Below are 14726 nucleotides of genomic sequence, written 5' to 3' on the forward strand. Positions count from 1 at the left end.
CAATTGTCTTTACCTGACAACCCATCTCAACAACCCCCCAAAAATCAAACTTTGAAGTAAAATGTTAGCCAGGGATAGTGAAACATGGATGTAATCCCAGCACTCAGGAGACAGAGGGAGGTAGATTAAGACTTTGAGGCTAGCTAAACATAGTAGCACACATCTGTAATGCCTGCACTTGGTAGAGGGGTGAAGAAGATTAGCAGTTCAAGACCATCCTAAGCTACATTTGAGTACGTAATGAGAACCAATCGTAAAATGAAAAAGAGAGTAAAAGAAACACATGGGAAGTAATGGTAGTGTCTAAATGTGGCTCGATGCTATATTCTTTTCACCTTACTATATGTTTGAAAATATTTTTGATTGAAAACAATAAACTGGTCATGGTGACCTTTAATTCCACTACTCTGGAGGCAGAGACAGGCAGATCTCTGAGTCTGAGGTCAGCCTGTCTACAAGGTGAGTTCCAGGGCAGCCAACACTATAGAGTGAGGCCCCATCTCAAAAACAAACAAACAAACAAAGTGATCGCATTAAATAGCTGCCAAGAGCTACTTTATAGCCCTTGTCTCACTGAAGAGGAAATCTAAGTAGATGGGCAGACCCTTTTGCTCAGCACAATACCAGTGAGTAGTCCCAAATTCTAGGTAAGTCTAAGACTCTGATGTGTGCTCAGTGTTTGACAATATTTGTTGTTGTCATTTGAGACAGAGTTTATCTGTGTAGCCCTGGCTGTTTGTCCTGGAACTCACTCTGTAGACCAGGTAGGCCTCAAACTCAAGAGATCCACCTGCCTCTGCCTCCCAAGTGCTCAGATTAAATGTGTGCACCACCACTGTGTGCGTGTGCGTGTTTGAGACAAGATCTCTTGCTGTCCTGGAACTCACTCTGTAGATCAGATTGTCCTCACAAAGATCCACCTGCCTCTGCTTCTCCCTCTGCCTCTGTCTCTGCCCCGTCCCTAACCCTCCCTCTCCTCTGCCAAATGCTGGGACTAAAGGTGTGTGCCACCATGCCCAGTGACAACAAATTTTTATTTAACCCACAGTTGTATGTAATTTCCCTGTATACCTGATCTTCCTCTGGGGTAGGGGGAAGAGGCTTTTTCGTTTTTCGATGAGAACTCCCAGGTTTTAAGCCTGTAAAACAAGAAGCCAGTGGTAGTGTAAAATGAACTTTAGGTGGGGGCCCTGAGACAGGCTTGGTCCTGGGTGTTACTGTTGTATTGCTGCCTTTATGCAAGTCAGAAAGAGATTCTTGGTGCTTAGTCACACAGCTGAGCATAAAACCAGCTGATTTTTAGCCACCATTAACTAATTCCTCCCTCTAGCGGTGAAAATGCACAAAATTTGTGTTGTGTCCTTAAATTTGACAGACTCTTGAGAATGTGATGGAAATAATGTCAAAGGAAAGAGAAATCAGTATGAGGACCCAGTTATATGAAGCCTTGGGTTCCATCCTCAGCAATATACACACTTTCTCTCTCTCTCTCTCTCTCTCTCTCTCTCACACACACACACACACACACACACACACACACACCAAAGGGAGGTAAGGGAGTTGTATTGATTAGATATCTTACTTCCATTCCTGTTCTCCAAAATTTGGCAGCCCATAGCATTCTTGGCTGTCTGAGAGCAGCAGAGATACTGTCCATCAATCCAGAAGCAAGGATGGTATTTCTGTACCAGGTCACTATTGTACCGGATTACTGTTGCAAGAGAGAGGAGAGACCACATAGAACATGCCAGAGAATATGCCATCTGCCTGTTTTCTCTTTGGCAGGAGTGTTGAGCATCAACTAGTCTCTCCCCTCAACCACTCTGAGGGACACAGAAAGCAAGCAACCCAGTTGGTTCCCAGGCGTCTCCTGGCCTGTCTGTCTGCACGGACCCAAAGCATGTTCTTTAGTGGTCTGTTATGAGTATCCTCCAATCAACACAACAAGATTAACTGATAGCTCCAGAACTCAATGACAAAGATATTATCTATGTTTTCTCGGTATTCATTATCTTCCAAGGCACTTGTGAGTTTTGAGTGCTGTTTGTTTGCCAGATGAAGGAAATAAATGTGCCCAGATTCAACTCATTCCATAGTTTAGTACACCAATTTCCTGATTCCCACTCTTTTTTCTTGTTTGTTGATACAGATTCTCATTTCGTAGCCTAGGCTGGCCTAAAATTCATGATGTGGCCTAGGGTAGCCTTATACTCAAAATTAATGACCTCTGTCTCAGTCTGTCATGTCCTGAGATTGCAGGTGTAAGGTACTCTGCCTGGATCCTGAGCCACAGGATTTAGTGGCACCTGCCTTATGCAGAAGTTATATAGCATTGGGCTTTCTATATATATAGAATAGTCATCAGAGCTGAGTTTAAGGGACATTGCAAGTGAGTCTGCCTTTAGGAAAAACCAAACACACATACAAACCAAAAACCACCAAGCTCGCCAGCTTCCTTGATCACTGACTAAGACAAGCAAGTGGGGGGGGGGGTGTAATCTTATTGCCAAACATATATACACAATTCCATTTCCCTCACAGAACTGGAAAGCAGGCTCAAAAGAATCTCTCAGAAGTCAAAGTAATTGATGCAAAGTGATTTGCATATAGGTGTGATTACTGTTCATAATTCATTTATTCACTGGCATCTCGAGAACCTTACAACGTAGTCAATTTCAAAAGGATGTCTGTCTTGTTGGGTTTTGTTTTGTTTTGATTTTCTTTTTTTTTTTTTTAGAGAGAGAAAAAAATCTAAAGTTGGGTAAGGAGGAGTATCTCAGATTCAGGGAAGAGTTGCGGAAGGGAGAACACATGATCAAAGTTTATTGTGTGAAAAACAATTTCATTTTTAAAATGTGTCTAGGGCAGGGCAGACAGATGGTAAAAGTACTTATGACTGAAGCCTGGCAACCTGAACTGTGTTCCCAGACTTAAAAAGCTAACTGTGGTGCAAATATGTAACTGTAGCATTCCTACCAAGATGGATGTTAAAGAGAAGAGAACCAAGCCTGAAAGTAGAGACAGGAGAATCCTACAGAAGTTTGAATGTGTAGCAGAAGGGAGAGAGTCTGGCTCAGAAATAAGATGGAAGATGAGAAACAAAGTTCTCTTCTGAACTCACAGATGGCCTCGTCATACAGATGCCCACACTGACATCCCTAATCAAACAAATAAATACTTTGAAAGGCATCTAGGGACCATGGTGTCTGATAACCAAGAGAAGTAAACTCAGTGGGAACAACTGGCAAACGTGAGCGCTGGGAACAAGAGCCACAAGCACATTACTGCTAAGAAGAATCTTGTTTAAGAACAAACCCAAAATATCCCAGTGTAGAAGGTAACTTAAGTAAGATGATCTTTTATTAGTAAATAAAACTTACAGTACAAAAAAAATTTAAAAAGATAAGGTAACTTAAAAGTTCTTTTTTGTTGTTATTGTTGTTGCTGCTGTTAGCTGGCTGGTTGCTTGGTTTGGTTTTGGTTTTTCCAGACAGGGTTTCCTTGTGTAGCCCAAAGTAGCACTTGGGAGGCTGAGGCAGAAAGAGCGGGAAGTTCAAGGTTTGGCTGGGGAAAATGCAATACAAAATCCTGAAGGTGAGGATGTAGCTCAGTTGAGAGAGTACTTGCTTAGCATGTGCAAAGACGCCAGGTTCAATCCCTGCCATCTCATTGAACAGGTATAGTGGCATACATTGGTAATCCTAAGACTTAAGAAGCAGAGGTCAAGAACCTCCATCCTTAACCATGGAGCAAGTTTGAGACCACCCTGGGTTCCATGAAACCCTCTCTCTCAAAAAACAAAACAAAAGAAAACAAAAAAAAAACAAAACCAACCAAACAACCAAACAAAAAAATCAAAAAACTAAGCAAAAAAGACAACAAAAACAAAAGAAACAAAAAGAGGACTTTTTGAAGCTTTTCACAACATGGATTTTTGGGGAGTGGGGTGGTGCTAGGAATTGAAATGGAGGCCTTGAGCATGCTAGGCAAGTGGTACCCCTGAGCTGAGTGACATTCCCAGCTTTTTGTCATGACCTTTGAGACTTTGCACCATTACCAAGCACAGGGTGGGTGGCAGTTATATCACCTATAGGCACTTTTAAAACAGTAATGGAGAGATGGAGAGAAGTCCTGAGTTCAATTCCCAGCAGCCACAGGGTGACTCAACAACCACCTGTAATGGGATCCGACGCCCTCTTCTGGTGTGTCTGAAGACAGCTACAGTGTACTCATATACATAAAATAAATAATTTAAAAAAATGTAGTACAAGTGGCCAAAAGTCTATATAGCTTTAATTATTAACAGGCACTGATATTTGTAAATAATGCCTGCCTGGGCTAATTGCTTTGATCACAGTCACCATCTGCTTCTCCATACCAGGCTATACCCTTCAGCAAATGGTTTCAAGACCTCCAGCTCCTCTGTGCCTTCTGGAGGAAGGCCAGGGCAGCAGTCGATACCGCTAGAAGACTTAACAATCTAGTCTATGCTTGTGTGCTACTGAGGGGAAATCAAGCTTCCTACGGTCTCCTTTTGCAGTGTGCTTGTTCAGATCCCTCTCAGCACTGGATGTAGTGTGCCATGCCTTTAACTGTAGCACCCAGAAGGCTGAAGCTGGCATATCGCTGTGAGTACCAGGCTATCCTGGATGGGAAGTTCTAGGTCTAAAGTGCCAGGTCATGCAAAGCTATATTAGTGAGACTGTCAGAAAGAAAGAAAGAAAGAAAGAAAGAAAGAAAGAAAGAAAGAAAGAAAGAAAGAAAGGAAAAGGAAAGAAAAGAAAGAGAGAGGGGGAGGAAGGAAGGAAGAAAAGAAAAGAAAAGAAAAGAAAAGAGGAAAGAAAAGAAAAGAAAAGAAAAGAAAAGAAAAGAAAAGAAAAGAAAAGAAAAGAAAAGAAAAAAGACAGACTTATAGGTCTATTTCTGTAATTGCAGCATTTGGGAGTCTCAAGCAGGAGGATCAGTAGTAGTTCAAGGCCAACCTGAGTTCTAAAGCAAGTTCCAGGCCAGCCTGGAATAAGTGGTAAGACTCTAGCCTCCAAATAACAACAAAAAAGAACTATTGACATTCCATAATAATGTTTGTTTCTTAAGAAATCTCTTGGAAAGGGAGAGCTGGAGGGAGGGCTTAGCAGTTAAGAGTTCTTGTTGCTCTTGCAGAGGACTTGATTTTGATCCCCAGCACCCACATGGTTATGACAACCATATGTAACTCCAGTTCTAGGAGAACTGATGCCCTCTTCAGGCCTCTGATAACCTGACTTCAATCCCCACAATCCATGTGGTAGACAGAAAGAACCAAATCCCACAAGGCAAGCTGCCCTCTGACTTCCAGACTTGTACCATGGCACATATATGGACTCCAATTAAATCAATAAGGGAAAGGAAGGAGGAGAGTGGAAAGGGGAAAGGCAGAGGAGAGGAAGGAGGAGAAGGAAGAAGGAAAAGGAGGAGGGCAAGAAGGGGATAGAGGAGGAAGAGGAGAAGCAGAAGTCTTCTCCTTTGCATGCTGGTGATTTCTACTTGATGCTTTTTAATCCCAGAGAGGGATAGTATCACTCTAATAAGACTTGAAGGTTCCTAATAAAGATTTTTTTGGTTGCTGTTTTTGAGACAGGGTCTCACTATGTAGCCCTGACTGGCCTGGAGCTTTCTATGTAGACCAAGCTAACCTGAAATTCACAACGAACCTCCTGCCTCTGCCTTCTGAGTACTGGAATTAAAAGGAGTGTACCACTACAACAAGCAGGACAGCTCTTTTCTTTTCTTCATTATTAGCACCTAGGTCTAACCTGAGATTATTGAGACTTTCATCTCAATCTCTCAGCAACGATACTACTTGTTAGAATAGAAAGCTCCTACTTTGCCTTCTGTGGTATGTCTAAATTGGTGTGACAACATATATTGGTGGTTATCTTCAGCAAAACAGAAAAGGATGCAAAACTGTCCCTAGCTAAGCTGTCTAGGGACCATTAACAATATAGCTGAAGTGACAGGGTTTCAGTTATCTTAGCTTCATGTTTATTTAGCTTATGGTCATTTTGGTTAATGATCTTGGTTTGGAGATGAGTGTTTGAAGCGTGAAAGAACTGCTAACTCACACATTTCTCCTTAGCTTCTCCTCAGATAGTCTGCCCATGGTTTCCTGTTTCCTAACTAACTCACTGTCAGCCAGCATTGCAGAACCTAGCTTGGTGGTAGGTACTAGCTCCCATAGAAAATTCAATATGCATGTCTTTTTCTTTTAATCAACTGTTTTCCGAGTGCAAGACATTGAATGAAACACTGTCAATAGAACCAAAGTGGTAGAAATATAGATACCCTCTCTAATTCTTATATTAGTCTTTAGGAATACTTCTCTGGCTCGGTAATAGTATATTCATTTTTGAGACTGGAGTCTCAGCCTGTATCCAGGCTTCACCACTGATTAGCTATATGCTCATGAGTGGCTATGTTACTTCTTTGAGCCTTAATTCTTTCACCTGGAAGTAGGAGAATGGGAAATCATAAAGCTATTGTGAGGATTAAATGAGCCAACACATTTGAAGCACTTATCACAGACCCTGGAGCATAGTATGTGCCTGTAAGGTGCTATGGTTGCTATTAGTCCAAGATTATTGTGAGAATGAAACACAAGAATACATATAGGTTACTTAACTCAGTGTCTGGTGCACAGTAAAAATTCAATAAATAAATGGTCCTTTTCTTCCTTTCCTCCTTTATTTTGAAAGAATTGGTGATTATAATTTGTACTATTCATATTTCCAAGGAGTGAACAAGGCCAACCACTGAGTATCAGAATCTAAATGTTTGTGAAGACAAAGAGCTGTCATGCAATAACCCAACTGTGCCGTTATCGGTCTGCTCTCCTTCCTGTTTCTCTAGGCAGCCTTTCCTGATGTCAACTCAACCAGTTAATCTCTCAGTCACTTGACGCGTAGCTATATATACACACTACAATATGTGCATGCATCCTGTGCTGCAAGCATTTACAGTGAAGCTTATCATAATCACTGTATGGTGAAACACTGAGGAAATGTTCAAGTTTAGGTCTTCACAAAGCAACAACTACAAAGTAGCTCCTTGGGAGATGTTTACCCACAATAAGGAGATGGCTGTCCCTCTCTTATCTAGTCCCTTTATTTTTTTCTGTTCATACTTTCACACATGTTATTATTTGTTTGATTATTAGGCAACTCTGGAGGTGGGTATGGCAGGCATTATCATCACGGCCATTTGGAAGAAAAAGCTGGACCACAAGAAGCCCATGGCCTGCTTGGCAAAAGTCAATGGTAGAAAGTGGCTTGCAACTAAGATCTTTGACTCTGACTTCAAGCACTCTCATGCCCCATTTAATTAATTTTTATTAGCTAGGCATCTCATACCGAAGATGTTAAATATGTATAACCATTGAGTCATATATCAACCTTTGTAAATGGTGCAGCATTTACATGATATTGCTATATAAATAAGAAAATGAACACGTCCACAATTACAAAACTGCATTAGAGAGGGCTGGTGGTGAGATGGCTTCCTGGGTAAAGGAACTTTCCATGCAAACCTAATGACACAAGTTTCATTCTTGGAACTCACAATTGAAGTAGAGAACTGAATACTGAAAGTTATCCATTATTGCCCACACATGCACACACAAACACACCACCACCAACAACAACAACAGCAGCAATATTTTAAAAGCACAAAATTGTGCTGGAGAAATGATGGTGGAACTGGGTTAGGACTCTCAGTTTATTAAGTTATCCTTTATTCCTATGGTGGAATATTTATCTGTTGAGGCAAAACACTCTTTCACTCTTCTTTTCTCCTCCCTCTATTACCCCCTGCTGAGTCCTTTCCCTTTCATCAGTTCCTTTTCCTTTGTTTCTCCTTCTCTCTCTTTCTCTCTCCCTCCTCTCCTCTCTTTCTTACAATTTCCTTCTTTTCCTTTTTAAAACTAGTTTACTTTCAAAGCAATTCTCACCATTTTTGAGCTGGTGAATCCAGCGCTTTCTCAGCTCTTCAGTTGGGGAGAAAACATAGAGAGGTCCTTCATCATATACAACCTAGAGTGACACACCAAATTCCAAGATTAGGGCTCAGAAAGTAACAAGAAAGATCTCAGAGCAATGAGTGAGTCTTAAGATACAGCACTGTATATTTGTTGTATAAAAGAAAGAAAATACAAGCAAACAGGGTCTTCAGTTAGCAGTGGTCCAGAGGTCAGGTAAACCAGCTGAAGAACTCCTGAACTACTTCATGTCCAGGGATGTAAGACGTCAAAGCTCTTAGCTTTTGAATAATCTTAAGTCCCATTAATGTATGTTTTAATTTAGGTATCTATTTAGTTTACAATGTTTTCCTTAGCTCTTGGTAAAAATTTTTCCTTTAGCAGAGGATATTTATGATTTTAGTATTAAATTTTGGTTTATATGCAAGAAAATTGAAGGGGTAATATATATGACTTAAACTTTTATTCATTTTTTGGGGGCTTGAATAAGAGGGAGTAAAATTTTAAATTTGCGATGGTTACATCTCTCTCCAGTGGTCTTTTCTCACTAATATTTGCCAAACAAACCCAAATTAGAACTACAAACATACCTCAAATTGAGTAAGTATATATCAGGGACTATCATTAAATCCGTCAGTATTTTTCAAACATCATTTTCATTGTGGTAGGTATTACAGAGATGCATAAAATATAAAAAAATTGGTTTTAAAGTCAAGAATGGTGACACATACCTGTAATCCCATTTCTCAGGAAGTTGAGGCAGGAGGATGGTGAACTCTAGGCTAGCCTTGGGTACATAGTGAAATAGTGTCTCAAAAAAGTTTGGCGTCTAACTCTCATAAGGTTAATAGATATCACACAATGAATTCTAAAGTCAAATACAGTTTTTTGAATTATGAATTATTCTTAACTATATAACGCTGTTCTTCATTATCTGCTCACATTGCCAAACAAGATCTTGTTCGAAGACAGTGATAATAAAAGCAATGTCACAAACACCCTACCTTCACAAGTTTCCTAACAGTCAGAGACATGAAAAAAATCATTTTACAGTTTTCTTTGCCTGTTGGTCTTGCCGTGCTCATACATCCATGACAGGAAGCCCCCTCCCCTGAGACTTTCCACTTCCTTTTCTGACTTTCACTGCTTCAGAGGCTGCTACAGTCACTGCATGTGACCTACGCAGCTCTCAGGAGACAAACACGCCAACTGGAAGCGCAAATTGTACTCTTTTCTATGGCTTACATGGCATATCAAAAAGACACTCTTCATTTGTTTCCGACTAGACTAGAATGTATATGAATGTCTAATAAGCCTTCTCCATACTGAACTTCCTAATACTTACCCTTCCCTCCCCTTTTCTGCCTTTTCAACCCACATGACCACCATTAAGGAGATACGCAGAACCAGGAGGAAGTGAGATGGTCAGTCAACAAGCAGAGTGCCTTTCTCAATTCAGTCATCACAAACAAAACATAACAGAATAGGCATCCTGCTGATTTATAACCTTTTAGAGGTTGTCATAGTCAGGGTTTCTATTCCTGCACAAACATCAGGACCAAGAAGCAAGTTGGGAAGGGAAGAGTTTATTCAGCTTACATTTCCATACTGCTGTTCATCACCAAGGGAAGTCAGGACTGGAACTCAGGCAGGTCAGAAAGCAGGAGCTGATGCAGAGGCCATGGAGGGATGTTCTTTACTGGATTGCTTCCTCTGGCTTGCTCAGCCTGCTCTCATATAGAACCAAGACTACCAGCCCAGAGATGGTCCCACCCACAAGGGGCCTTTCCCCCTTGATCACTAATTGAGAAAAATGCCTTACAGCTGGATCTCATGGAGGCATTTCCTCACCTGAAGCTCCTTTCTCTGTGATAACTCCAGCTGTGTCAAGCTGACACAAAACTAGCCAGTACAGAGGTGTAGATGAAAAGAAATTGTGGTAGATGGAGAAAACACAAAAGCAAATATGCTTGTCAATTTCATATATTGAGTATAAAGTTTTAAAATGTAAATAAATAAATAAATAAATAAATAAATAAATAAATAAGCCTTTGCTTCTTTACATTTTTCTTTTTGCCTGTTGGTCTTGCTGCCCAGGAGGCTTCTGATGCACTAAATGAAGGGTTTCCCATAGTAAATATATGTCATTTGCAGCTCAGAAGTATCTTGGAAGGATCTGAGAGCCATTCTCATGAATGTTGGCATTCAAAGAATAAGACATAGAGATGTCTGAGACTCCATAGAAGGACAGAATCCTAACATGTCATTATTAGTCAACAAACACAGCTGGGCTAATCTCATTTACACTAACCTACCTTTTCTTTGCTTTTATTTGACTTCAAAAAAAACCCATTAATCCTGCCAATAACACAGCTGAGGTATATATCAGCCAGCCCCAGCTTTGCTTTAAAGACCTCTGATAGAAGATTAATTGTAATAATTGTTGCCTGGGTTACCTTTCAAGGACCTCCAAGGTCTCTTACCAACCAGAATTACCAGTTGTGATTGGGTGTGGTAGCAATTGTTAGTAAGCCTGTAATCCCAGCAGCCGGGAGGCTATGGTAGAAGTTTGAGAAGTTTGAGACCTGCCTTACATCTCATGGAGCGAGCTCATCATTTTTTAAGTGGGTGAAGGTGAGAAGAGGAAGATTAGGAGGGAGAGTTTAGGACAGAGAGGGAGAGGACTAAAAGGGAGGTGGGGTCCGGAGGGAGAGGAAGACAGAGGGGGAGAAGGTTAGGAGAGGGGCTTCCGAGGGACAGAGAGTGGGCTGAGAGAGAGAGAAGGGCTAGGATGGAGAGGGGAAATTAGAAGAAACCATTGGCTCTTCCCTTGTGCCTGTGCAGATTCTCAACGATTGGTCTAATAGCGATGAAAACTTCACCCTCGGATTATACCATTTTCTGAACATGTCTCCCATGAAGAGCCATGACAATTGATTGTGCATTTGCCAACAGCTGATTATCTTTAACCACCTGTCTCCATACCTTATGTTGCCCTGCTTACAGTTTCAATAAATGTCCTCCAACCCCAGCAGAGAAGACTATTTGAGACATTCATCTCCTACTTCTACAACTGACTGCCTTATAAGTAAACTCTTTCTCTCTTGGAAACTCAGCTTAGTGACTGGTATACTGTGCACTGGACCAAACAGGCCTGGTTCCTTAACATGTCTTCCTTGACAACGTCAATTTCGGCTCACTGGGACCTAGTATCCTTCAACTTATTCCGAATGACTTCATTACAGAGGCGTTTTCAGAGTGCACTAGATAAAATGACTCACCTGGAATGGGTACGGGAACCTTTCAATGATTGAAATCTGTTCCATTTCACTAGACTCCTCACCTCTCCTCTGTAATGAAAAAAGGAAGTAGGGTTGATTACTTATGGATGCTGTGGTGGTTTGGATGCGAATGGCCTCCATTGGCTCATGAATTTGAATACTTGGTCTGTGGGTGGTGGGACTTATGGGAAGGACTAGGAAGTATGGTTTTCTTCTTTCTTTCTTTCTTTCTTTCTTTCTTCTTCTTTTTTTGTTTTTTGTTTTTGTTTTTGTTTTTGTTTTTCGAGACAGGGTTTCTCTGTATAGCCCTGACTGTCCTGGAACTCACTCTACACACCAGGCTGGCCTCGAATTCAGAAATCCACCTGCCTCTGCCTCCCAAGTGCTGGGATCAAAGGCATGTGCCACCACCGCCCAGTCGAAGTGTGGTTTTCTTGGAGGAGGTATGTCACTGGGGGGGGGGTAGGTTTGGGGGTTTCAAATGACTCATTTTCAGCCTATCAGCTTCAGGTCCACATTCTGAAGTGTGGATCATGATGTGAGCTCTCAGCTGTTCCTCTGTACATACCTTTGCTCCACCATCATAGATTCTACCCCTTTGAAACCATAAGCCCCAAATTAAACATTTTCCTTTCTTTTCTTTTCTTTTCTTTTCTTTTCTTTTCTTTTCTTTTCTTTTCTTTCTTCTTTTTTTGTTTTGTTTTTCAAGACAGGGTTTCTCTATATAGCCCTGGCTGTCCTGGAGCTCACTCTGTAGACCAGGCTGGCCTCAAACTCAAAAATCCGCCTGCCTCTGCCTCCCGAGTGCTGTGATTAAAGGCCTGCGTCACCACGCCTGGCTTCTTTTCTTTTCTTAATGTTTATTTATTTATGTATGAGTGCTCTATCTGCATGTATACTTGCATGCCAGAAGAGGGCATCAGATTGCATTATAGATGGTTGTGAGCCACCATTGGTTGCTGGGAATTGAACTCAGGACCTCTGGAAAGCAGACAGTCCTCTTAACCGCAGAGCCATCTCTCCAGCCCCTAAACATTTTCTTTTATACGTTGTTTTGGCCATGGTGTAACTAAGTAAGTATGATAGAGGTGCTGCTCGTTTCCAGGTATCCTTTAGTACTAAAAATCTTCTACCATGCCATCAAAAAAAAAAAAAACAAAAAAACAAAAAAACAAAACAAAACAAAACAAAAAAACTCTAGCAAAAATGTCAGACCTTTATATTTAAAAAATATATTTATTTTATATCTATATGTCTACTCTATAGATGCCAGAAAACAGCATGCTTTTCCCTGGACCTGGAGTTCTGGTGATGGTGAGCCATCCACTGTGGATTTTAAGAACTGTACTTATGCCTCTGCAAGAGCAACAAGTGCTTTTAACTACTGAGCCATCTCTCCAGGTGCCAAAGTAATTTAATGATCCCTTCCATTCCAATAGACCCATAGACATTTCACATCATGAGCGAAAGTGTAGTTTCTCAACAATTGGTGCTAGGAATTAGAAAGCTATTTCATATAACACGCTAACTAAGTTCGGATGGATTTAAGCAAATAAGATGAAAGGAGAACTATGATGGACTGGGGCTGTACCTCAGTGCTAGAGTGCTTCCTTATACACATGATGTTCTGGACTCAATTACCAGCATTGCAGAAAAAAACAATCAGAGAGAAATGAGGATGTGGGTGTGATGGTACACAGCTGTAATCTCAGGGCTTGGGAGCCTGGGTATAGAGGGACTTTGAGCCAACCTGGGCTACCTGGGCTACAGAGGGAGACTGTCAAAAATACAAACAGGATCCGGGCAGTGGTGGTGCACGCCTTTAATCCCAGCACTTGGGAGGCAGAGGCAGGCGGATTTCTGAGATTGAGGCCATACTGATCTACAGAGTGAGTTTCAGGACAGCCAGGGCTACACAGAGAAACCCTGTCTTGAACCATCACCACCACCCCCCAAAAAAAGAATGGGTAGAAACACATCCCGTGTAGTTTTCAACATCTAAAAAATGAAATGGAATATAATAAAAAATAATAAAAGCATTATTGGGGTTGGAGAGATGGCTCAACAGTTAAGACTACTGCCTGTTCTTGCAGAGGTCTAAGTTTATGTCTCAGGTCCCACACTACCTGCAACTTCAATGCCCAGTGTATCTGACACCCTTTTCTGGCCCTCATTCACACCAGACATGCACACACTGCATTTTTATAGACATGTAGGCAAAACACTCAAGTACCTTAAGAAATGTTTGGGGCAGAAGATGGCTCAGTAGTTAAGAGCACTTGCTAAATCAGGTGGAAGTGGCATATACCTTTAATCCCAGCACTAGGGAGGCAGAGACAGATGGATCTCTGTGAGTTTAAGGCCAGACTGGTCTACAGAAAACACACACACACACACACACACACACACACACACACACACACACACCTCTGCTTGAAAAACCAGAAAAAGTAGAGTATTTGCTAATCTTGCAAAGGACCCGTATTTGGTTCACAATACCTACATGGAGGCTCATAACTGCCTGCAACTTTAGTTCCAGGGGAACCATCCAACATCAGAACTGATGCAGTGTTCTGGCCACTGCACAGAGGTACCAGGCATGCATGTGGTACACATACATGTACACAAACATTCACAAAATAGTAAACCTTAAAAGGGGGCGGTAGAGAGAGAGTTCTGGAGGAGATGGCTCAATGGTTTGGATGCTTTTTCAAAGAACCTGGATTTGATTCTCAACACCAACATGGCAATTTATAAATGTCTGTAATTCCAGTTCCCTAAGTGGCTAGGAGAGTCAAGGCACTTGTCACCAAGCCTGATGACCTGAGTTCAATCTCCAGGAACTTCGTGGTGGAAGGCAAGAACTGATTTCCACGAGTTGTCCCCTGGCTTCCAGTCACACTGTGTAGGTTTGCACCTACCCACTTACATGCAACAAGCAAGCAAACAAACCAAGTGCAGCTGGGTATGCTAGCACATGCTTTTAATCCTAGCACTGAGCGGGCAGAGGCAGGTAAATTTCTGGGTTTAAATTCAGCCTGGTCTACAGAGTGACTTCCTGGCTAGCAAGCACTACATGGTAAGACTCTGTCTCAAATAAATAATGAATGACTAAATAAATAAATACGGACATAAATACATAAATAAAGAGATAAATATAATTCTAAAAATTTACAAAGAAAAGAAGGAGAGTGTCAGAGAAAGCTATCTGGCTCCCACATACACTTAAACAGGTGCACATGTGTTTGTATACACTTATGCCACACACACCCAGAAAAAAATCTAAAACATCAAGTCCCTCTTAAAGAAAATAAATCAAGCTATATAGTTGTATTGTATTCTAATTATATAATGTATATGAGTATGTATATATATGCATATATATATATATATATATATATATATAATAACATGCATAACCACCTATATACATACAT

General features: G+C 41.1%; 1 protein-coding gene across 4 annotated transcripts in view; it reads right to left on the reverse strand.

The window, feature by feature from the left end:
- Btk (Bruton agammaglobulinemia tyrosine kinase) overlaps positions 1 to 14726 on the reverse strand; it is a 41295-nt gene that overhangs the window by 15282 nt on the left and 11287 nt on the right. For all 4 annotated transcript variants that reach the window (XM_006528483.4, XM_006528485.4, XM_006528484.4 and 1 more), the window contains 4 exons: positions 11290 to 11358; positions 7982 to 8063; positions 1583 to 1711; positions 1072 to 1139 (listed from right to left, as the gene is read on the reverse strand). In XM_006528483.4, the coding sequence (XP_006528546.1) occupies positions 1072 to 1139; positions 1583 to 1711; positions 7982 to 8063; positions 11290 to 11358 (348 nt within the window). The remainder of the gene's footprint in view (positions 1 to 1071; positions 1140 to 1582; positions 1712 to 7981; positions 8064 to 11289; positions 11359 to 14726) is intronic.

This window comes from Mus musculus, chromosome X, assembly GCF_000001635.26.
Source record: "Mus musculus strain C57BL/6J chromosome X, GRCm38.p6 C57BL/6J".
Lineage (NCBI taxonomy): Eukaryota > Metazoa > Chordata > Mammalia > Rodentia > Muridae > Mus > Mus musculus.